This window comes from Diadema setosum, chromosome 11 (assembly GCF_964275005.1).
Source record: "Diadema setosum chromosome 11, eeDiaSeto1, whole genome shotgun sequence".
Classification (NCBI taxonomy): domain Eukaryota; kingdom Metazoa; phylum Echinodermata; class Echinoidea; order Diadematoida; family Diadematidae; genus Diadema; species Diadema setosum.
Genome location: NC_092695.1, coordinates 28,130,043 through 28,155,467, shown reverse-complemented (window position 1 = coordinate 28,155,467; position 25,425 = coordinate 28,130,043). Strand labels below are relative to the sequence as shown.

General features: G+C 38.5%; 1 protein-coding gene across 1 annotated transcript in view; it reads right to left on the bottom strand.

The window, feature by feature from the left end:
• LOC140234818 (sodium/bile acid cotransporter 7-B-like) overlaps positions 1-25,425 on the bottom strand; it is a 55,258-nt gene continuing 29,833 nt past the window's right edge. Inside the window, exons 5-12 of the mRNA XM_072314856.1 lie at positions 23,443-23,481; positions 21,671-21,706; positions 9,997-10,080; positions 9,197-9,362; positions 8,394-8,519; positions 6,622-6,772; positions 3,290-3,376; positions 1-105 (exon numbers count right to left, since the gene is read on the bottom strand). Of these exons, the coding sequence (XP_072170957.1) occupies positions 3,355-3,376; positions 6,622-6,772; positions 8,394-8,519; positions 9,197-9,362; positions 9,997-10,080; positions 21,671-21,706; positions 23,443-23,481 (624 nt within the window). The 3' untranslated portion in view covers positions 1-105; positions 3,290-3,354. The remainder of the gene's footprint in view (positions 106-3,289; positions 3,377-6,621; positions 6,773-8,393; positions 8,520-9,196; positions 9,363-9,996; positions 10,081-21,670; positions 21,707-23,442; positions 23,482-25,425) is intronic.

Genomic DNA, 25,425 nt, shown 5'->3' with positions numbered 1-25,425 from the left:
TGTGTGTTCCATACTGCACCATGGGCTCTTTTCATGATGTGCAGCCCAGTCGTTGCCACTCACTCAGCTAATGTTACGTTGTCAAGATTACTTTCTTCTTTGTCCCTACAAAGGAAAGAAACATACAAAATAAAAATCACAAAATAAACAGATATACACACACATAAAAGTACAATCAGTAAAAGCTCTGGCAAAGTTCTATACTAGCAAGATTTCTTCATATATCTATCTATATATATATATTTGTTTTTTTCAAAAGATAGAATTTGCATCAAAGATGTTGTCATATAGACTTCCTTATGAAAGAGACAAAACATATACAACAAAAACTGATTGCTTGCTTGCTGTGAACCACAATGTAGTCAACAATAGATGATGTATGTAGTTGTAAACTTTGAAACTTGTTATCTGAACTTAAGTTGCATGCATGTTGTACGAGAGATCAGTTAAGACAAAAATCGAGTCATCACATGGTTTATTAGGTTTCTCAGTCCAACTTACAGTGGCAAAATGTGGAATGAGCAATGAATATTCTTACGCCATTCTAAATGAGAACTATGGCAAATCAAATCATCTTTAATTCCCTTGATAGGTCTCTTCTTGAATCACAAACTCAATGCCTTACATGAACAATGAACAACCAAATACTGCACTGGCTATAAACCAGGCATGTTAATATGACTCCTATACTCAGTTTTAATTTTTTTTTACAGTTCTATATTTCATGCATAAGAACACTGATATGAGTTACATGTTGTACTAATAAAACATGCATTGTTATTGTGAACACGGATGCTGTTTCAAATAATCTTTATACAGTCATCCCTTGATGAGGTTAATGATTTGTTTTATATGTTTGTGTATGTTGTCATTTAGAAACATGCAAAACTAAACATTTGGTAATTCTAGGCAATGTTCCATATATTAACAGACCACAATGTCGATTATGTTGTGTATCAAACAAAATATGTTGGTGATATTTCTACAAAAACCTATGCAAAATACATTTATATACACAATCCATAATATTAAATATACACACTGACTCACACATATACACACACACACACACATACACACAACTTATTCTTGAGTTGAGTATTTATTGGGTGACTTCGCTTTATTAGAAGCAAAACACTGATGCACCACTGTATTTCAATGCATCAATAGCTCCTTGATCATATACTGTGGAGCAATTAGAAGTGAAATAGCGCCACCTATTGTTGGAACATGTACATTCACTGGTGTGTGAGCAGTGGGGTTCTAGCGACATGGCTGAAACAGTAAAATCTCGCATGTCCTGAACACATGATGATATGGAGACCATTAAAACAGTTACACTGCCTGCTGTGAAATGAAAATAAATGATTTAGCCTATTACAAGTTGCAGATTGAGTGTAATATGAATGGCAAAGGGAACTTATAAGCAAATGAATAGATGAATGAACACATAATAATATTAAATTACATGCAGGCAGAAATGAAATTCAATGAAATGTATGATTACAAATGAAAGTGAGCAAAAGAGGATGCATAATAAATTGAAAAGCAGCATGAGAACTAAAACATCAATTCTGAAAGAGGAAATTAAGATACTGATGTCATAGGAAAATACTCATCCAAAAAAATGCATTGCTCACAATATATGCAGTGCTCCTATCACTTCTATGTACACATTCAAACACTATTACAAGTTTAACCCTTACCCTGCTAAAGCCCACTGGAGTGCTTTTTTCATCAAAATATCTAGTACTATAGCTGTTACTAACTAGCGATTACCTAATTCCCCTTACAATCCCATTCGTGTCACCATGGCCTCCAAGATGGACTGAGGCACATTGTTATGCCTGAGTGGGCTGGCTAACTACAATTCTCGGTATCGCCAATACCTAGGTGCCGTATGTAGGGCAGTGTTTTAGATGCATTATGGGATAGCTCAGGGGACAAACTTGCCCCGGTTTTGGCTGCCGATGCAATTAAGTCACGTTCCATCTTTATCCAGGGGTATTCTTTGTTGAAGATTTCTTCGCTTTCCATTATGTGACCAGCACACTGAAGCCTTGCAGTAGCGAGCCATGGTTCCCATGACCGAAAATCAGTAAAATTTACAAATTAAAATCTCTTTTAGATGAATTTGAATTGAAGGAAAAAAGCAGCAACGAAAGAAAAGCAGACAAAAATTGCATTAAATGGCATGAGAACTAAGACACGCGCAAGACAACCAGAGGCGTCGGTGGCACCAAAGAATCCCACAGTGCATCTGTGACAGGGCTTTTTAGCATACCCAGAAGTTTTCTGCGCGTTGGCGATACCAAGAATTTGGTAGAGTTTGGGGGAATTATACCAGGCACATAAAGGGTTGGATATACCCATGGTGAATTACCCATGGTGGATTGGTGCTATATCCTCTGCATACATGTATCTATCATATCCCATGGACATGGAGTAGCTTGTTTTCCCGTTGCATTATGTAACATTCAGACAGGAAATTTACACCAGTCCAGGTCTATTTGGACTGGAGGTCAGAGGTCGAAGCTAAACTTCCCATTTATATTACTTTTTTACAAGCACTGATAAAAAGGAACAAGAAATGAAATGGATGAAGGAATATAAAGTTCATGCATGGGGTTACGTTTGTAAGAGTTCTGATATGTTTTCAGTACCTGCATTAAATACCCTTCATAAATTGGCCAACAGAAAATTTGGGTGAACTCCCAACCTGAAATAAGGGGGTTATGGACCATACATATCCCTTTCAAATGACTGCATATAATTAAGTCATTTGATATACATGTTGATTTTTTTTGGGAAAAAATTGTTAAAACCTAATTGATTCAGTATGAGTTTTAACCCTCATTCCAATTACCAATTGAATCAAGCACCTCCTCCATTTACGGGCCCAAAACATGAAAACTACAATCAAAACGAGACAACATCTCAACTCTTACTGACTAAATCTTCTAGCATCTTTCAAACTAAAGAAAGTATAGACGGGAAATTTTACAAATGGATGGCACGATTTTCTTGAATAAAAACCAGATCTTCTGAACAGTTCTCCAATAACGTATGTACATATTACCCATCAAGGGTATTGATACATGAAAACAAAACATGTAAAGTATACAAGGGTCCCAACATTTCGAGATTACTAGTGACATTTTGCATATAGGGAAGAACTTTCTATGATGGGAAGAGGGTAGTATGTGGGTGGAGTAAAATGAATCAGTAGAGACAAACACTAAGAATATTTCTACTTAGATAGCGAAGAAATAAGTAAAATGCCACCTACCCCACATCGTATATATATGATCAGAGACATGTGAAAGCACAAAGGAAGGCCTCTAGGAATGATTGTTAGATTGATGTCATCTGGTGTCTATTAGAGAGAAAATAGTGAGAGTTAATGATTGAAAGAGAATAAAACAGCAACAAATAATCAAAGAATGAGAAGAAAAATGCTGTTCTCTGTCTCAGTGACACATCTTCACCCATTTGTTTCTTGGAAATTACTGCAAAAAGCATGAATGCTCATACATATATTTTCCCCTCTGCTCTGAAATGTGAGCTACTTGATAATCTAGATTATGATTGACTCGAGTGCCTGTACAGTATGTCCCCCTCAAAAAAACCCCACAACAACGAGAATCGGATTTTACATTGATAACTTTCAAAATGATTAAACAATCTTAATACTATTTCAGGGTATGAAAATATAACTTCTTACCTACATCTTGCAGAAAACCCCATTCAATTTGGTCAAACAGTTGCAGATAAATGTGGATCATTGTAAAGTACATCATGGGTCCGTTTCTTCCAAGTTTAGGGAGCACTTAGAAGCTCTTTGGCATCCATTTAACACAATGGACTACACTTGGAGGAAAGGGATTCTTGACATGCTAAACAAGGATCCCTGTTTCTCTGTGATCACTGAAGCAAATTAGATGGGGTTTTCTGTAAGATGTCGGCTATAAGTTGTAGTTTCATACCTTGAAATTGCATTATAATTGATTCACTATTTTCAAAGTTATCGTCGCAGAAAGTCCAACTGCAATTTTCTTTTTTTTTTGGGGGGGGGGGGGACAAACAGTATTGTGTTTTAATGATACTATTTAGGCAAGTGCAGACAAACTACTGTAAAGCACGAAATGTTCACGGCATGAAATTTTCGTGAAGTGAAGGCGACAACTTTTTTTGTGGCATGAAATTCTCACGAATTGCCTCTGGCATCCAATGCAGTGTAGACAAGAGCTTTTGTGTGCATATTAATTTTTTTATAAATCATGACTCCTGCGAAATTCATAAAATTAAAATGCATGCGAACATTTCTGGTTTTACAGTAACCATAGTCAACAGGCATCTTTAATGACAACAAATTATCCAATCATTTACTATACTACATTCCCCAAATATTCTGGAATGGATTTGTGGGCGTGGGCATTTAAAGACATCCATGCTCGGTAAACAAACAGATTTACTGGTTTTTAATAGAGAATATAACATCTGTTAGTGCATCGGTGTTTCATAATAACATTGTGTTAAGCTTCACCATATCCCAAACATTAATAAGTTACTTTATACTCATACTTCGTGTCTCTAGTCAAATTGTCAACCTGACTGCCAGTCAACCTGTATAGAGGCAACACGGCAAAGGTGTATTAAGCTGCACGAAAGTCCGGACTGGACTGTACATACTGTACCTACCATGTTTTCCCTACAAATGCTGATTTTTCTGAAGACAGGTAACAATCTGTTGTTTTTTGTTTGTTTGTTTGTTTGTTTGTTTTTTTTAAGCTAACTGTAATATACTGGGCAGAGCAATGCAAATGAGCAGAGATAAGTTCACAAAATTACACACAATGGGTGAAGATGAAAGGAAATGTCACTGTTTAACAAAACAAATAAACAGGAAACTAATTGAAATGAAATAATCAGGAAGTTCAAATGAAATACAAAAGAGAAATACAACTTTATTTTCTGACAAGCCCGTCCATTCACAAAGGTATATAACACTGGAAATTGGTAAAACCACACAAGAGAAACCACTGAAAAGCTTTTTCCCCTGTTAAAGTTAGGTTCAGTGCGCCTTTCTCACCTTGGTTAAAACATTGATAGTTTAAAATACACTCAGTAAAAACATTTCAAACACTCAATAATGGCATTATTCATATCAATACCATCTTTGAATTCTTGATAACTGAAATTGATTTCTTTGTAGCATCTTACACCAATGATTGCACAAGACTGGTGCTCTATCACCAACACGAAAGCAAACACAGTATTAAAAGAATTTTCCAGGCACAAAGTCTGTGAGCCTTCACATGGAGGTGACTGAAACGGGGTATAAGTACTTGAGGTTTTTTAATTGTAGGAAATCATACCTTCACCTTTTAAAAAAACTATCATTGATCTATCTCATTTATCGACTGCTGGTGTCACTAGTCATATTTGGATATACCTGAAATGTGAAGGTGCCATATATGCATATCACAACACGATAAGCAATGATTGAAGTGAGAGCTCATGATCAGCCTGTGTAGCAAGAATGATGAAGTTTTTTGTTATTCTTTATGACTCACAAGCTCTTTTCAGTTTTGCAGCAACACTCTACCTCTCTACGTGAACTGCCAAGCAAATTTAATAATAAGGAGTCATTTTAAACAAAAAATGAAGGTAGCACCCAAGCTTTGGCATGTCTTTCAATTGTGCATTCATTTGCCATTGTCCTTTGACATCAGTTATGACTAACAAAAGGCTGAAAGGGGGCAGAGACTAATCTTTGATACTTCATGCATTTGACTCCATATTTCAAATTCTTCATAGATCTATTGGATCTTTCTCCTTCTTTCTGTATTTTACTTTAAATGGATTGTATAGTTTTGGTTGAGACCTAACTTCAGGTTTCCAACATTTTTTAGTGAGATAATGAGAAACCTCTTATGAAATATGAAAGAGCACACAATGCTAAGAGTAATAATTCAAAGTTAATTTGATGGAAATTGGGTTTGAAATGGCTGACATATCCCAAAACAGAGAGGTACTACTAAAAGATGGGACCCAACTTTTATTAGGGTCACTTTGTTTTAGTTTGTTTCTGGATATCTCAGCCATTTCAAAACTGATTTTCAGCAAATTAACTCTGAATTCCTGTAAGAATTGCATGCTCTTTCACATTTCATAAGAGGTTTCTCATTATCTCACAAAATGTTAAATACCTGAATCCCCCATCTCAACCAAAACTATACCATCCCTTTAAATTGTGCATTCATTTGTCATTTGGCAGGAGACTAATCTTTGATACTTCACCTATTTGGCTTGATTTTCCAAATTCTTTGTAGATTCATTGGATCCTTTCTCCTGTTTGTATTTCACTTTCATTTGAACAATGGGGACAGCAAAGAGTCGGAATGGTGATATCTCTTAATTTGGCTCTTTCCACTGCTCTCAGTTTTGACAAAAGAGTGAGCAGGTCTTGTAACCTAGCTTTCTGGGAGTGAGGTTTGCTATCTGGTATTTGCATACTAACTGGCCCTCCTTTCTCTTTCTTTCTCTCTTTCTGTCATTCCTTTGCAAGGGGTGCAGGGAAGAGGGAGGGATGAAAGGGTGGGGGGTAGTTACTCTTACTTGGACTTTTCAGCGGAGAGCATCCAGTTCCGGACGTAGTCGACCAGGACGCCACCAAGGAGGATTTGAGTCGGGTGGTAGACGAGGAGGGGAATGGACAGGATGGAGAGGTGGTCGTAGCCAGCGAATACGATCTTCAGCATGGGTATACCTGGTGATCAACAACCACAGACTTGTGTGAATTAACACGTGAATGAATACTGCAGTATTTACAACAAGAAAAGTTTCCCCAAAAAAGAACATTTGGAGGGTGACTTATATATAATGGACATTGGATAAGGTACATGATATGTACATATGTGATTTATTACACATAGTTCTTGACTTGAATTTCTGTTGTGTGTAATTCTTATACATTTTATACAAGGATTACATTTATAAATAAAATTTCTTAAACATTTCTCATGGGTTTATACTCTATATTTTATACAATGTTTCTACTTACCAACATGACTAATACTCAATAACTACAGCTTTTTGTTCTATTCTTTCTCAGTCAGCTTGTTGTTTCATACCAAACCTACTTCGATTCTTGTGCACTACATACTCCTTGATATGCTATGAGGCAGGGCCTCATTAAGTATAATGGCGTTTTAACCACTGTTGAGGCTTACCTTGAACATCGAATGATACTAAATTATAAGACTTCAAGTTTATCCCATACTCCATGTATATCTCTATAATGGACAGACCCAAAGTGCTTCAAGTCATTATTTAACATTGCAGCCACTCAACTTTAAACTTTGCCAACTGAACTCTATAGTGTTCAAACAAGGAAACAATAAAGTATTTGAAAATTATGCTATCACTCTCCAGATGTTTAAGAACAATATCAATGTGGTCTTGTTAAACTGGATCAAAAATGCTTTGTTCTAACATTAACTTTGTTTTAAAATTAACTTCTTCTTAAAAAAGAAGAAGAAAAAAAGCTACCAATACACAGATAGCATTGTGAACATTGCAGTTTAGGTTTTTTCATGATTTGTAAAAATCAAACATGTGAATAGATGATGCCTTTAAAGCTGTAGCCTTTATTGGCACACTTCCAAATTTCATGAAAGTGTTACCTCCTCTTCTTATTATTGAGAGTACAGGGCAACTTTGACATCAATCTTCCTCAAACATTGCAATGAGAAATACAGCAAAATCTCTATTCTTACCCCCCCCCTTTTTTTTTGGGGGGGGGGGGGGGGCTTATTAATCTGAGTGGTAAAGGCACCTTTAAGTAGCCTCTGTAAGAACAGTATCTGCCATCATGCAAAGCAAAGGCAATAATACTTCAAACCGAGAGCACTATCAAAATGCGATTAAAAGGGGTCTATTTCTAACTCTAGACAGGAATGGTACATCAATAGGCAATTGCTTTCTACTTCTTTGAATACTGATGTGTGCTAGAAACCTGTGAAATGGCTTGCTTTCAAAGAGACACGAAAAGTTTGGGAAATGCATCCAGCTTCCGAATTCCTCCGTATTTGCCCCGCTTATCAATACAAAAGGTGGTTAAGCTTTACAACCTTGTGGGAACCTCGCCACTAGATGTCGCGAGTGAGTCTCTTCACAGAGATCGCTCAACTCGCGCTATATTATTCCCATTAATGCAATTTTAACGGGTGCGACATTGAGCCAGCGACACATTATCAACACAGCGCCACCAGGGGAATATCATTCACCGCTGGTGCTGGGCCCGCGCCCGGATTAAAGCACGCCGCTCGAAGACGACGGCGCAGCTCTCATGCAAAATGCACTGGGTCATTTGATGCAAAATCACTTACCCAGCGTCAATGATTTATGGGTTGAGCAGAACATGATGGCCACAGTATCGGCCGGGGTGAAGCCAAAGAGTGCCATCCTGGAGAGCAGGAACGTCGCTAGTAGGAGTGACATCTGAAGAAGAAGGACTGTACGGAGGAAGAGGTGAAGATAAGAGGGACAGGTCCAATCACTGTGGCACTTCTTTCTTCTAGGGACAAGAACCCCCATAGGCTATTCGAGTTTCTGTGAATCTTACAATTGACAGCTTCCCCATGGACATTGCTCTTGTTAAAGACAAGTTTGACTCCCTGGGCTTTGCCAGCGAGAGCAGAAAAGCCATGTGAATGAAATGAATTCTGTCATACAATGGGACAATATTTCATGCACAGATAAATTATATAACAAACAGATAAAGATATACGGATAAATGGTCTGTTTCTAACTTTAAGATCATCAAACTTTCCTGCTGGGGATACAATTAAATGCAGAACCAAATCAAATTCATACAGAGCCACCTGTTTGGCTTCCAGCAAAGATCTGACCGTTTCTTCTCTCCCAATCTGACACGATTTCCTCTCCCCTTCCCTGTAGCTGATCGTATTTGTTGTCATGATATTCCACTATGGTAAATTTGAAGAAACAGAAATCAAACTCACAAATTAAAGTTGCCCGTGGGGAGCATTTTGTTCAGTGTACCGGGGTAACTTCCCCAGTACAATACTGGGGGAGGAGCTACATATTTTTTATTCATTCATTTATTTATCTTTTTTTTTTTTTTTTTGGGGGGGGGGTTCCTTAGGTAGCATGTATAACATCTCCTTACCTATGATGGCTATAGCTATAAGGCTGTAATGGTTTATCTGCAGGGAAGGGTTGGAGAATGTATCACAGAAGGTGGAATAAATGATAAGCAGCAGGACGGCTTTGCCTATCTGACCAAACGGTGGCTTGGTCCGCTCTAACCAGTCTTTTATGTATCTCCTCGCAATCTGCAACAAATGAGACAGAAAAACACATCCACTTCAACAATGCTTTCTGTTAAAAATCCACATTCCTCGAGAATTCTTCCCAGCCATCTGCAGAACACACGAGAAAGAGAAACCCTATTTCTAAAACCATGTAATGTGAAAAATAGATCATAGATAGAAAAAGTTGATTCAACCTTGCCTCAAACAGACAGAAGCTAAGTAACTAGTTTCTAACAAGCACAGTCTAGCTCTAATCCTTGTCTTCATGATCTTCTCTGCTCTTACTTAACCCGGTGAGGACGGTTTGATTTTGCTACAACACGCATTTCCCACAGACGCTTGCCCGAGTCTACTCGGGACTCGTCCTCAATGGGTTAAAATGTCCCAGTGCAGCTGGTATTCTTGTCCTATCATCACTTTTAATGGAAATATCAAAACATAATCATATCAGAAAAGAATATATGGCCAAAATCTTTTGCAAATATTACAAACACAGCTGGTATTCTTGTCCTATCATCACTTTTAATGGAAATATCAAAACATAATCATATCAGAAAAGAATATATGGCCAAAAACTTCTGCAAATTTTACAAACACAACATTACAAAGGATATCTTAGACATGGATTGAGAAGATTTCAGCTTTTGAAGCCTACCTGTCCTACGATGACCGGAACCACTACAGTCATAGACAGCTGTGATATAATGGAGCTGAAAGGGACTGATGAGGATGACCCCATCTGCAAAAAGAAATTTGAAAGTCACGACAAATCAGTGCACACAGAAACACACAGTATACGTCATCAAATAATGAGTACTTATTTTAAGTCACTTTGTATTCCAACAACAACTTTCTATTCCAACAATGAGGAAATTAATCTTTTCAAACTTTGCAGCTTTTGAAGCATTACATTTCAAATGTCATATCTACATCAATTGATCAATTGTCTGAAGAATGTATATCATGCTAGTTTAATTCTGATTATATGAAATTGCTATGATAGACAAAATGTCTTTGATATATTCTCCTTGTTATTAACCTGCAAAATGAAATAGTCATAAATTAATTTCAATCTAATTCAAATCTAATCTTACTTCCAATATCACATAAATTATTTCACCTACAATAATCACACAACATAAAAATAAGAATGAAATACAAATTATACGAACATACAGGGGGGTGGAAATGCAAATGCATAACGTACATGCACATCAAACTACATATGTATTTAAACAAAGTCATTAAGAAACGCCTTTCCCAACATATGAACATAATAAATCATATTCTGAATGCTTCTTTTCCTGCAGGTGTTGAATACGGGTGGAAATGAGAAAATGTGATGAGCTATTTACTGGAGTTGAGGAGGAGGGGAGTTTGAAGCATGGGTGCTTTGAATTATGGGTACTGTAACAACGTATGTGGGTTTGTATGTCAGTGTGTTTACTGCATATAATGAGCTTCGGTGTCCACTGTGAGCATGTGGAATATAATGTACCTTTCAATTCACTACGTTAATATGATTACATGTATGTACATTTATTTGCATGACAAAAAGGGACTGATCTGTGTCATAGTCTGTTGCAATTTTTCAGGGTGAGAAACATGGGGGGATTTTCTAGAATGCACTAAGACAAATTTTGATTATTGAAAGTTAGATGAAACTTTATGATGCCTCAAAGTCACATCACTATTGTTCAGAGTTATACTCAAACATGGTAAGGAGAATGAGCAGTGTCAATTATGTTAAACACACACACACACACAAAACTAAACAGTTTCTTGTAAATCATCAAAGAATTGAGTTTAAAAAGAATACCATTACATGTACTGTAAAAGTGGAAATTTTCGCGGTGTTCAAATTTTCGCGCATTTCGCGCAACCAGAAACAAGCGCGAAAATAAAAGCACGCGAATATTTTTGCTTGCCATATGTGCCTGTGCGTGATGTCTTGATTCCGCGGAATTAAAAACATGCGAAACTCTTCCGGTCCGGCCAAGCGCGAAAAATTAGTCACGCGAAAATATCCACTTTTACAGTAGTTGTTACAATGACTGTTGCTGCAACTCCCACTTCTACTGCTCCTGATGCTGTTTCTACTTCTACTTCTACAACTACTATCATTAACCTGATGACCATCAGTATCACTTCTGGGGCACTCTTCGAAACAAAATGGCATAAACAAAGAAAACCCATGTGCATTTATGATTCATGGTTTGCATTTATGGCACTTTGCTGCCATAAGCTGTTATCATGATTAAAACTCTATAGATTCTGCATTAATTACTCTGATTATATCACACATGCCCAGGGGAGACTGGCTGTCTGTGAGTTTATGAGGCACGTAATCAAACACGTAACTCAAAGGACAGAACATTGGAAATTGGCAACCAGATGATTTCATTAATCGATAAAAATTGACACACTTTCATAACCAGGTCAAGCATGATCGTAAATGCCTAAAACGACAAATTCAGATTGGCAATTAACGGTAACTTTCTACTTTAAATAGATGGATACTTGCTCTTTAGGGCTAGTATATGCATCATGAACCTCACTCACAATGACATTCAAAGCAGAGGGTTGGCACGATATTACGTGACGGAGGTACATGCATGTTGCTACTTTTTCGAATTGAAATCATCACCGCCTAATCCTGCACGGTATTTATTTGTCATGCGACCCGGATGCCGCCAACACAGATACAATTTAATTGATTGCATGTTTTACACGTGCGCAGCTCGGCAGGTCGCAATCCAATCATGGCCGCGGCTCGGCTCTCAAGGTAGTAGCTTCTCAATCGACGACTCAATTTCATGAACTGATACACACGTAGTGCTCGTAGGGGCGAATTACATCGCCTCCAGGAGGAGACAGCAATGTCAGGAAACACATTACATGCTGTGAATATATAATGCAGCATACTTCTGTGGTTGGACAATAAGTTTACTATTTTGCAAACGGAATAAAGGGGTGCCTTGCTGAATTTAAATGACCTATGCGCAGCAAAAAGAAATATTTTCCAGGCTATGGCAGGTAGAGAAATATGGGTCATTCACACATTGCTGGTTTGATTCCCACATGATCAATATTTTCATGTGCATCACTCACTCGTGAATAATCAGGTCACACGTCAGGATTTTCATGACTGATAGGAATATGGTTTCGTTTGGCTACAACTCTTCTTTTCTTTATGGAACTACAATGCTTTATGCAAAACCAAATATTCTTTGACAGAAAATCAAATTCTTCTCCGAGGCACAAATGCATGAAAAAAGCTCATGATCAATGCCTTCACTACTGTAAAATGAGGAATGTTCGCGTACATTTAAATTTCGCGAATTTCGCAAGCCAAGATTCGCGAAATTAAAAGGCACACGAAGGCTCTTGTCTACACTATATGCATTGAATGCCAGAGGCACTTCGCGAAACTTTCATGGCGTGAAAAAGGCCGTCAGCTCTAATTCACAAAAATTTCATGCCACTAAAATATCATGTTTTATAGTATATATTGCCAAACTATGGGGGGGGGGGGGGTAGTGGAGGGCAGATACAATGTATAACGCAATCTGAGATGTTGGTAATCCAGCCTACATACAACATAAAAATCATCATTCGAGAGCCCCTCCATGACTCTGGTTGAATTAAAGCTGCATGGCAATCACTTGTACACACCCTGGCTTGGTAGTGACACCCCAAGATAATTTCTGGACACCTGACAATGGTCCACTAATAAATCATTAATGCTTGGGTCCGTCATGGGTCAGGTCATACGTATTATGCCATAGCTGGCTAGCACACATGTTTCTTGCATAATGCAAATATCAATGACTGGCATTTAAGTTTTAATAAACTCAACCTATCAAATGACACTACCCTCTTTCTCCTTTCCCCTTGTACCCTTTCTACCCGTCCCCCTCCTCCTACCACCCCCTCCTCCTACCACCCCCTCCTCCCAGACAAAGATGTGCACACTGTAAATTTCTAAAATCCCTGGTACCTCTCAATTATCCATACGACATCACAAAGCTACACAAGTGTGAAATACAATGCTCTAGTAATGTCAATTATTTCATGACTTACACAGCTGAAAAAAAAGAAGAGCGCTAGCTAACTTTCAGAACTTTATTTCCAATCATTTTCACATAGCTAGCCTCTTCAAATCTGCAGTGACAACAGTATTATAATACTGTTTTCAATGGTTTTGACAGGCTCATTCCCAGAAAAGCATTAAAGACTAATCTACAAAAATTGGTCATACCCTTACTCTTACAACAACAACAACAACAACAACAAAAAAAAAACATGGAAAAACATGGAGCGCACATGGCGGAATTGAACACAGAATTGCTCATAATGAAATCATTCAAATATATAGAAAATAGGAAGTCCCTTCCTCTGAATGAATATCAACGCAGGAATAAGGAATTTAATGTCTCGTATATCATTTCCTTACACAGGTGAACCTACTTTAGGTATGTGGTGTCAGCAGCAGATATCCCAATGTCTTGCCCCTTCGCTGATGGCTGGCTGATGAGTCGGAAGGAAATAACGAGGTAGTGGACCCTCCTCAAAAGTGCTCACACCAATACGCAGCCATCAATCTTTCGGCAAAGTAAAATTTTCATGGCCACCCCATCATCTCAAACAAACTGATCTGCAATAGCTATCAAACAAGATTAACGCCCAAACATCACACTAGAAGAAACTTCACTTGGCTGGTTATCGTTCTTGAGGAGCTACAAATGATGGGGGGCTTGGTTGTTTATTTGTTTGTTTTTTGCTTGTTTATTTTATTTCTTTTCAGTGGGGGAGGGGCTAGTGAGATAGGGAAGGGGGAGGGGGGGGGGAATCTTAGCATTCTTGTAGTATTGATAAACTTGACATCTGAGGCAAAATAATGTTCCCCGGCACACGCTATCAAGATTGATTCTGACAGCCGTGAATTATGCACACACCAAGATCAAGAAATCAGTGTCCTGCCACAGATACCTACATATTTTTCCATGAAAAATTCAGCCGAGTTATTAACCCCCATAAATGATTGATAAGTCTCACCATTATCGCTCTCTTTCATTCTTCCCCACATTTTGCTCACGGCTGGGGGAAATAATGATCCTACAACGACAAACAAAAAAAGGGGGGAGAGGGGGGAAGAGAGAGAAGACATCCATGGATCTGGGTATCGTTTGCCCCAGCACTGAATCCTTTCTCGACTTGACTGAGAGCAATGCGGCAGCTAGGCTGATGAGTGACAGAATTTTCCGAAGCGCGGCTTCACACTCAACCCCGTGCAACTTTGATGAATTCGGCATGTAACTTTGATGATGCTATGTATAACTCAGCACGCTTGGCCACCGGGAGCACTGCCGAGATTTGGAGGGTGACAGTGCTCGGAGACTAGGGAAAATAACCTCTATGAAAACAGAGTTTAACTAACCATCCCTACTGCCCCCCCCCCCCCCGAAAACCTGTAATACAAAATCACAAAAGGAAAAGAAAACGTACAAATGCTCTCTTGCTTTTATTCAGTCCTGCAGGTGCTTTTAGTTGTTGTTTTGTTTTCAGTTGTTTCAAACAATGCAAATGTGATTAAAGCAGCAATCAATTCTTTTCATTTTATGCTGAGGTGGAAAGTGGTTCTTGTCGTGTTCATATTGGGCAAAATATGGCAAAGTGCAAGAATTCTAAAACCATATATTGTATATGCAAATTGGTCAAAAGATAAAAATTAACAGAGCTTAGGGAGTATGAACTATCTAAATTTCTCCTTATTCTACACAGTACTTGGTTTTTGTATAGAAGTAAACATCAGCTTTCTTAACATTATTCTGTTTTTTTTTGTTTTTGTTTTTGTTTTTTTTTGAGGGGCTGTATTGGGGGAACAAAGATTAGAAAAAAAGTCACAGATCCATGACTAATTGATTTCCTGCACCAAACTTTAACTACAGAAAGCAGAAAGTTTGTCCACAGTTTGCTCAAGACTTGCCAGAGTTAGAAACAAGTGCCCACACTATAACTATGAAACCTGAGCTACAAGGAGTCCGCAAATGGACAAGTCATTAAAAGGCACTTGGCTAGGAACATCCACAGAAATACATATCCAGATGGAAGAAATATAAACAATGGTACCATTTCCTGGAATAAATTCAACAGAATAATTTTGTGTTCACATGACAATGATGAAGTGCTACTACCAGTGTTAGGTGATGTGAGTTTGGGCGTGGACACAGGTAGATTTTGTTGTGCGTTTCTGGAAGCTTGGTTCCTGTATGGTTAACATGGTAGATGTGACATGGACACGTCCCTTTGCACTCAGTTGGAAGATGCCTTCCAGGTTCATAAAACCAGCACTGAATTCACCCCCATCCCTACAGCCCCTTCCCCAATCCCTCTCCTTATAGCCCTCCATCCCTTGTCCCCCCCCCCCCCCCCATAAAAAGGAGAAAAGTCTGGACAACAAACTCTCTAGGCCTTTCCACAAGAATTATCTCCAGAATGTCTGTTTCAATGTCATTTCAGAGCTTAATCAAGATTTTTATTTTTTTTTTTATTTTTTTTTTTTTTGGGGGGGGAGAGGGGTTAGGACTACAATAAATAGCACACTACAAACTACTATCCCTTTCTGAGCCAATGAGTCAAATGTACACCCATTTTACGCACAAACCTATGGACAGAGGTGGTTAATGTGGCACGCAGGGTGTTAATCTATACCCCGTTGTATATAACAATGTCTCTTTTATTGCATCCAATTCTTCACGGTCTTCTTGTCTTCTTGGCATGCACTAGGCATATTCAAATTCAAACAATGGTCCCAAATGACACAATTACCCTACAAGAACTTTATACAGTCAATTCCTTTTTTTTTAATTGGTGATGTATACAAAAGTTAATGACGTGAACAAAGTCCTTAATTTATCATTGATATGGAGTTAATTTCACATTTGGACCTCTGAACACATGTAACTGAGACATGATTCTGGTTCATAAATGTGTCTGATGTACACAATGAGCTGGGACTTTTGTTTTGAATAATACTTTGATGTAAAACATATGGCAAATGTAACAGTATGACCGCTTATTGGATGAATGGAAGTTGGAAGCTTTGAGACTTTGTGACTATGGACAAATATTTTTCTTATCCATACACTGTAACTTGTCTGGTTCAAACAGGAAATTTCTTCTGTACAAAATTGCTTGGGACACTATTTTGTTGGAGAGATAAACAAACAATCTATTAATTAGTCTCACTCTGAATACGAAAGTTACTTTTGTAATGTCCAACTGCAAGAACATAATGCACAAGAAAAAATGTATGCCAACCATGGTAAGGTTTAGTTGTTTGGGTTTTGGACACTTGAGGCAGGAAAGAAGTAAAAAGTGACACATATATATAAAAAAAAACACACACACTTATGAAAACAAAGCATTGAGACTCTAGACATGGACTCCCTTTGACAATTGTTATATATTTGATTCATTTGCTTTTGATCTTATAGGCCCGAATTCACGAAGGTGGTACAAACAAAACCATGGTCTAAACCATGGACAAAAACCATGGAGCGCCAAGTGTCAAACAGAATATTTCGTTACGAAATTGGTCATTTCTTCGACAAAATGACTGTTTCGTTAATGAAATTATCATTTCGTGGACGAAATGTTCATTTAGTTACAAAATGTTGTCATTTCTTTACAAAATAATCATTTCATCGACGAAATGACTGATTTCGTAGCGAAATATCGCATGCGACACTTGGCATTCCATGGTTTTTGTCCATGGTTTAAACCATGGTTTCATTTGTACCACCTTCGTGAATTCGGGCCATAGTGTCAAGCGTGTGATATGAACACAATGCAATGAGTAGCATACAGGACATACATGGAGTGGATCTCCATATCACTATGCCTTCTGAGCGCACACATGATAGACTCTGTGTTGCTGGTATACTTTGTATGTTATGATGTACACTGCTGTGCTGTCTTTAAGTATGTTAAGTAACCAAGTATTTGAGAATTACTTCCTACTGAAAATGTTTGTAACAAGAAATTGCTAAAGTAGTCAACTTTACACGAAAAGCAAAGAGTTCCAAAGTACCTAATTGTACACTAGCATCTTAGTTCTGCCAAATTTCTGCTTATGAGCATCTCTTGCTCCAGTGTGCTTCCCAAGCCATATTGCCCTTTTGCCGCTGCACATACCGGTACACTGTACAGTATTTCGCAAATTGGCACCCATGGAAGACAATTTCGCAAGTGGTGGAATTTGTGGTCACGAATCACACTGACTTAATGAGAAAGCAATGCCATCAGCTTCCATGAGAAAAATTAGCAGTTCCCCACCCTTGATACATTATGCTGCCCACTTGTGTTATGCAGAGACTCCAACTCTCCCGTTTTCAACGGGAGATCTCCCGCCGAAAACCCATTTTTGCAAAATCTCCCGTTCTCCCGTTTGAGATTTAATTTCTCCCGCTCTGGCTCAATGTCTCCCGTTGGAAAGGATTTTTTACTTATTGCTATCGTATGTTGCAAAAGTAAGCCTCAGATACTGTAAAAGTGGAAATTTTCGCGGTGTTGAAATTTTCGCGCATTTCGCGCAACCAGAAACTAGCGCGAAAATAAAAACACGCGAATATTTTTGCTTGCCATACGTTCCTGTGCGTGATGTCTTGATTCCGCGGAATTAAAAACACGCGAAACTCTTCTGACCCGGCCTAGCGCGAAAAATTAGTCGCGCGAAAATATCCACTTTTACAGCAGCACCAGAGAGCATCTATTACCCTAGGAACTTCGCACTTCGCACACATTAACTTGGAGTCTCCCGTTTGCTAGGAGTTTCAGGCGGGAGAATCTCCAGATCAGAAGGTGCTTTGGGTTGGAGTCTCTGGTTATGGGTGGCAACATTTTTAGGAGATGTCAATTTCACAAACATTGGATGACTTGCGAGACTCGCGAAAAAATAAAAACACAATGAAATAAACTGTGCATTGTACAACGTCATAGAAGGTGGAAATGTTGCTATGTGAGTTGCTGGTCTGTCCATTCAGAATCCCCTTCCAGAACGGTTTCGTGACGGTACACATAATGTTTCAATGTTGTGCTGTGGAATTTGCTGAAGGGGGAGAATGCCATGGAGTGAACTATGAGTGGAAGTGAATTTGAAGTGAATATGAGTGAATTTGCTATGTGAGTTGTTGGTCTGTCCACTCAGAATCCTCTTCCAGAACGGTTTCGTGATGGTACACATAATGTTTCAATGTTGTGCTGTGGAATTTGCTGAAGGGGGAGAATGCCATGGAGTGAACTATGAGTGGAAGTGAATTTGAAGTGAATATGAGTGAATTTGCTATGTGAGTTGTTGGTCGGTCCATTCATAATCCTCTTCCAGAATGGTTTTGTGATAGTACACATAATGTTTCAATGTTGTGCTCTGGAATTTGCTGAAGGGGGAGAATGCCATGGAGTGCACTATGAGCGGAAGGAGATGAGTTTTGCATCTGTTTGTTTCCTTCTGCGCTGGATTTCACAAACAATATGTGGTATAAAAATAATCCCACATTTTTGTCGCTGACAACACGGGCAGGATCGTTGGGAAATACGCCACCGACGCTTTCCCCACTGTATGGCAACATCCCCTGATGACAACTGGGGCAAAACAGCTCCAACGACGCGGCATCGCCGTTGATCGCAGCATGCACTCTCGGCCGAGAGTGAAGCACTTTCCTTGGTCCTGGTGACTTTGCCAGAACATGTACCCACTGTATGAGAACCAAGAAACTCTGTCACATGTTTGGTTCCCAGGCAGTTGCATGTTTGAGACTCATTTTATTCATGGGATTGAAACTGTTCGCTATGTGAAACAATCTACAAATGTATTGCATTTTAAATAGTCAGTGTACTTTGAAAACAATGCATGTCATCACATTGAATTTTCTGTAGCAGTCTTTATCACAGTATTACCATTAAGCCCACAGTACGGACTTATGCAGCTTTTGCACCACATACAAATGTATGCATGGTGCATACCAATTTTATAATGAGCTGCTTCCTCAAATCACATTCCCATACACGCCACAAAATTATCAGTAACCCAGTTCTAAGCATTCCACAGAATAAGAATAAGAGGCTCTATTGTATCAATTGCACTAAAGCTATCCTCAGTCCAGCATATGGCATTGTTGGCCTCTCGCTGAAAAATGTCACAAATAATCCACTACCATGTGATCATGATTATCCAATTGCTGATTAATATTTGACTAATCGATATAACGAGGCTGAACACAAACATTATTTTTATTGGTGACCCATTTGGGCCACTAAAATCATCAAATTTCAGTATCTGGTGGCCAACAGTATAATTTGGTAGCCCCCAAAAAGTTACAAAAAATGCTTAAAAAATGAAATAATAAAAACAAACAAACATTAAAATCATTATAAAACATAGTTACAGTCAAACCTGCACTTAGCAGCTACCTGCCGTATACGGTCACTAGGTACCATCACACTATGCAAAACTACTAGTTTTACTACCTGGTATTTGGCTTGTGTAATTTGGGCAGTGTGTCAGCAAACTTCAAAAAAAGTTACCAGCGAAACTTCCCACAAAACTTCCTGCTTCCACTTGGGAAGTTTTTCACTTCTTGCAAAACTACAGTATGCTTAGTTTTGTGTAGTGTGACCACGCGTGGCTGAAACTTTGAGATGTTTGTGATGCCATAACAGATCCATTTATGTCATTTATGCACATTGTGCATTCTTTTGTACGCTGTTGCGCGTTTGCATTTTTTCCTGCCAGAGACAAAAAGTATGGGTAGTTTTCTATCACCAAAGCTACGAGTAGTTTTGTCTGTAGTGAGACGACGTGCTCAAACTTCTGAAGTTTAATATCGGGAGCAAAGTATGCATAGTTTCGCACGGCTACTGAAAACAATTCTACCCAAGAGATAAGCCATATTAACAACCCTGTCTATAGCAGTCATCTGTCTATAACAGTCATCTGTCTATAACAGCCACTTTTTGTCATCTCCCTTGGGAGGCCACTACAGACAGGTTAGACATCTAATTACCTGGTATGTGAAAATTGGTAGGCGTGATAAGGGCTTCAATTAGGACATATTGTGACTAAGTTTACAAAGTCTAACATATTCAATATTGAACTGACACATAAACATGATTTTCTATGTCACCACATAGTCATAGAATGAATTGTTAATAATAGGGGTATACCAGGTCCTATTATTGGATGGATAAAATCTGGCCAGGAGATTGGGCTGCGATGAAAAATAGTTTGGCTGAATTTGGTCTTTTGGGAGTTTCACCATGAAGACTAGGGGCAACTGGCAACTCTAGTCACAACTTATTTCCTGCTATTCAATGTACACACTCACATATTTTTGGTAGCCAAATCGAGCCACAAAAACAAATCATTTCTTGATAAAAAGTGGTGGCCCAACAACTATTTCTGGTGGCAGGGGCCCTGGGCCAGTGCTAATGTTGCGCCTTGCATTTATCAATATATGAAGAGTTTCATCTCAAAACGAGCTGCGCCGTAACTCCATTCTTGTGCAGTTGAGGTATTTGTGATTAAAGCTGCAAAAAAAAAAAAAACCCAAAGAAAATAATAAGAAAATGCATGATATTTTCAATCATAACTTTTAGAATATTCCTTGTTATGTCACAAGTGAGGTATTACTGGAAAGGTTTAATTTTGCTCTATCTGATGATGGACTTACTTTGAAATGTTAATAAATGGTGCTTAGCTCATTTTGCAATAAAACTCTTCATATCCTGTGGTTCTTTACTTCTTCCATAATTATTATCAACATTTTTGTATAATATATAACTACCTAATTATGACATCTACTATGTTAACATTTGCAATGAAAGCAGTCACAGGGAAATGCACGCGAAAATGCTGGTTTCCTTCTATAAGGGAAGGGCAACGATCATACCATATACCAATTTCTTGTCTAACTCTGTAACTTGTGAATGAGAGGTCATTGTGTCTCTATGGTGATAGGAAGTGGGAAGATTTGGTTATTTGTTGAAGTTAATGTTAGATGTCAAGTGTGGAAAGTATATATGGCGCACCTTTACTTTTCTAAGAAGATGAAAAATGAAAAGGGTTTTGTGCACCCTGTCAATAACCCAGTCAAGCTGGTAAAGATTGATATCATCCTTAAAGTGAACGAAATTATTAAAGCACACATTATGAACATAGATGAAACAGCTAGCCGTACCCCATGACTGCAGTGCACATGCATGTTACCAAAATCCCAATATCAGGCAGAAGAATTCTACAATCTCCCGAGATTGGACGAAATACTCACAAATAAAAGGAGCAGAACCGGCGTTACTATTATACCCTGCAAAGAAAAAAAAAGAGACAAGGGATTAAGAACTTTAAAACTGTGATATAAAATATACTCAGTGGATGTACCATATACAAACATAAGAACAAATGGCATGACTTGAACTACAATACATAATGAATCACAACAAGATGTACTGAAAAGGAAATAATGGGGGAAAAAGGTTCATACTACATGCAAATGGAGAAAAGGGTATCATCAATTTGAAATCAATTGAAATCAAAGGTGCAAAAACAAAAGAGCATTAGACCACAGCATGATGACTCAAAAGAAGAGCAAAGCAAAGCTTGCAGCTTAAAACGACTGATAAGAAAAGTAAACTTACAGACAGAAAAGGAGCAAGAAAGCAAGAAAAGAGAGAGGGGGAGAGTAAGAAGCAAATCTGCATAAAGTACAAGGGTTCCGACAATGGCAGTGACACCGTCCGGTGTTTAACCGTGTGCTTATCGGCATGTAATGAAGCTACAGTGACATGGCTGCCACTCGAGCACCCTCAGCGCATGCAAGATAGATGAAGGGGGGCATCAAATATGGATGCGGGATGATCCCACAGGGTCACCGAGGAGAAAAATGAGGAACTCCGCGAGAGAAAGATAAAAAACAGATCGCGACAAGAGTGAAAAACCTGAAGATGCAGGCAGAGTTTGGGGGGAGATGATGAAGGTTAAGAAAGATGCCCGGTAAAGGATGAAGCAAGATTTACCATGGCAGCCGTTAAGGGGGTAAGGTGGGGGGGGGGGGGACCACACAGTGAATAGGAAAATTGTGAATATGCATTGCCTAGACCGTTAACTCCCAAGATGTCATTTACCACCAAGGCTACGGGCCTGATGATGAGTTCTGGAAGAGCTAAACTCACTCTCCCACTTCCAAGATCTCTCAGAGAGAGAGAGAGAGAGAGAAGGAATCTAACTTCTGTAGACCAAGTTCTGTTCATTACCCAACTGCATCAAGTGATTGGCTACAAGTCCACTTCACATATCTGTGTCATTCTGTTTCCTTTAACAGACACAGAAAATTTAGCCAACATACCTGATTAAAGACACTTTGGCCCACATTCACGAAGGTGGTACAAATGAAACCATGGTTTAAACCATGGACAAAAACCATGGAGCGCCAAGTGTCACACGGAATATTTTGTTACGAAATTGGTTCTTTTGTCGACAAAATGACTGTTTTTTTAATGAAATTATAATTTCATGGACAAAATGTTCATTTAGTTACAAAATGGTTTCATTTCATTACAAAATAAGCATTTCATCGACGAAAAAGACTGATTTCGTAACGATATATTCCATGCGACACTTGGCGCTCCATGGTTTTTGTCCATGGTTTAAACCATGGTTTCATTTGTACCACCTACGTGAATTCGGGCCTTTAAAGCTGTTGCTCTATTTCTGTCTAGCTAGAGATGGTGTTACTCCTTTATTCTTTTTTGTTTTGTTTTGTTTGGTTACGTAGCATTGTTAGAATTGGTATAAGGTCACTTACGGGCAGGTTTTTCCAATCTTCCCTTACGTTTCCTTTTCTTTGTTATTTGTGTATTAATGTGACACAACAAGTGAGAAAAAAAAAGAAACCTGCATGTTATTGTAAACATGAATAGCATCATGGGAAGAAATATCAAAAAATATTATCTGTGTTATATTTCTAGCTCTCCCCCCTTGCTAGATAGTTTCTACATCACATGGCTTATATATTGAAGTTTTGAAAGATATGGCAGGACTTACCAGAAAGCTCCCAAATGCAGAGTTGAAAATGGCTGCAGCCTGAAAGAAATGGAGAAGATGAAATAATGAATGATAGAAATGAATAAATTTCCCCACCAACAATAATAATGTACACGTTCCTGTAGCCGGTATCCTATTAAGCACCTGCAGTGGGGGGGGGGGGGGGGGGGATGACAGAGGGAGTGAGGGGAAGGGGGTCAGAAGAAAAAGATGGATAAAATCCAACCTACTTTTAAAGCTTCACCTGTTGAAGACTGGTTCCAAGTATTCTTGGGCTGGGGTAAATGGGAAATTATGCGTGTTAAAAGGAAATCAGTCCATCTTCAACGGGTTAAGTATATGCCCCTAAAACGTAAATAATAGCTCCAACAGAAAAACACAGAAATGTATAGCATCCACAAGCACGAGTTTCTCCTAGCTTATAAATGTTGAACATCAACATTCCATACACGGCACCCTAGGACTCATGACCCCACATCCAAAATGCATTCCATCTAGACACTATGATGGCAGGGCTGATGTTCAGATCACATTTCACACTACTGGTTACGAAACTCAACAGCAGAGCAAGTAGTATAATGGGCAACGGCACAGAACACAATCAGCTCATTTGCACCCAGGAATAGGTTGGCTATGCCTTCACTCTATGGCAATTTCCGAACCTCAGACCTAATGGGTTAAACAGGAAAGCAACAATTCTCACCCTGTACTCATTTATGGAGGCAGGGATATTCGTCTTCGGTCTAAAAAAAAAAAAAAAAAAGGGGGTGGGGGGAGTCCTGAAATGTGACGATCAACAGATCCCATTACAGTCTTATGATATTAGAAAAGATTAGACCAATCAGAATCCTGTTTGATTGCCCAATCTCTTTCTCTCTTTCTCCTCTCTCTATTAATCTACAGATATTTTTTTCATAATATATACAAGATATACATTAGATAGGTAGATAAACAGAGAAAGATTTATTCATAAATATATATATGTATATATACATGATGCAAATATGGAAAATATATATGTACATGGGGTGTATGAATATACAGCTATATATCATGTATACTGCAAATTATGTCACACTAGGGGCTTTTATTATCAACTTCTTTACATTCTGCTTCATACTATGATATTTGAGCCACATTACAGTTACACATTTGGGCAAAAAGACGTACAAAAGTAACAAATAAAAGAGGAATGTCAAGTACTTGATAATTATCTGGTGAAAGTTTAAAGATATAAACAGGCCTTTCCTTTACAACAAAAAGCTTTAAAGTTCTAAAAAAAAAATTACATATCCTGTAATAAAGGCAGTGAATGTTAACCACACTCGGTATGGGATACAATTTAGTAGGTTCTACTAACACTTGTTGAAGGCAATAACTATCCTCTACAGCTGATATCTATGTGTATGAAGGACTCCATTTGACATTTTCATAACCTTCACCTTCATAGCACATGCTCTCTAATTTCTTCAATTAACACAATTATGTGAGCAAATGGACCCCCTCTGTATTATTTCTCTTAATGCATTTGTGTGTAAGGTGGGGGGGGGGGGGGTGTGTGGTGTGGTTCCATATAGACTAAATAGAAGTTTAATATCCTTGACAAGGAAACATAAAACTTAAAGCATTTTACAATAAGTGACAATGTGGGATGACACAAAGCGTCCTTCACACCGTAAATGTTGCATGCCTGTACTCACTATATGTAATTACATGGTGCTTTGCAACTTCCAGAGGGGGTCCCGCCACCATCTTTCCGTAATTGCACTTTCATTATTATATCATTGCATGCATCATTTGTAATGTATGGACGCAGAGTGCAGTAAGTGACGGGGCTTTGTCATTGACGCCATGCACAATTGACATTGTTGGAAGCATTTGGCACACACACGTACACACACACACACACACACACACACACACACACACAAAGGGCAAAAGGGAAAAAAATCATAGCACACCTCTAAACCAATCTCAGGAAAT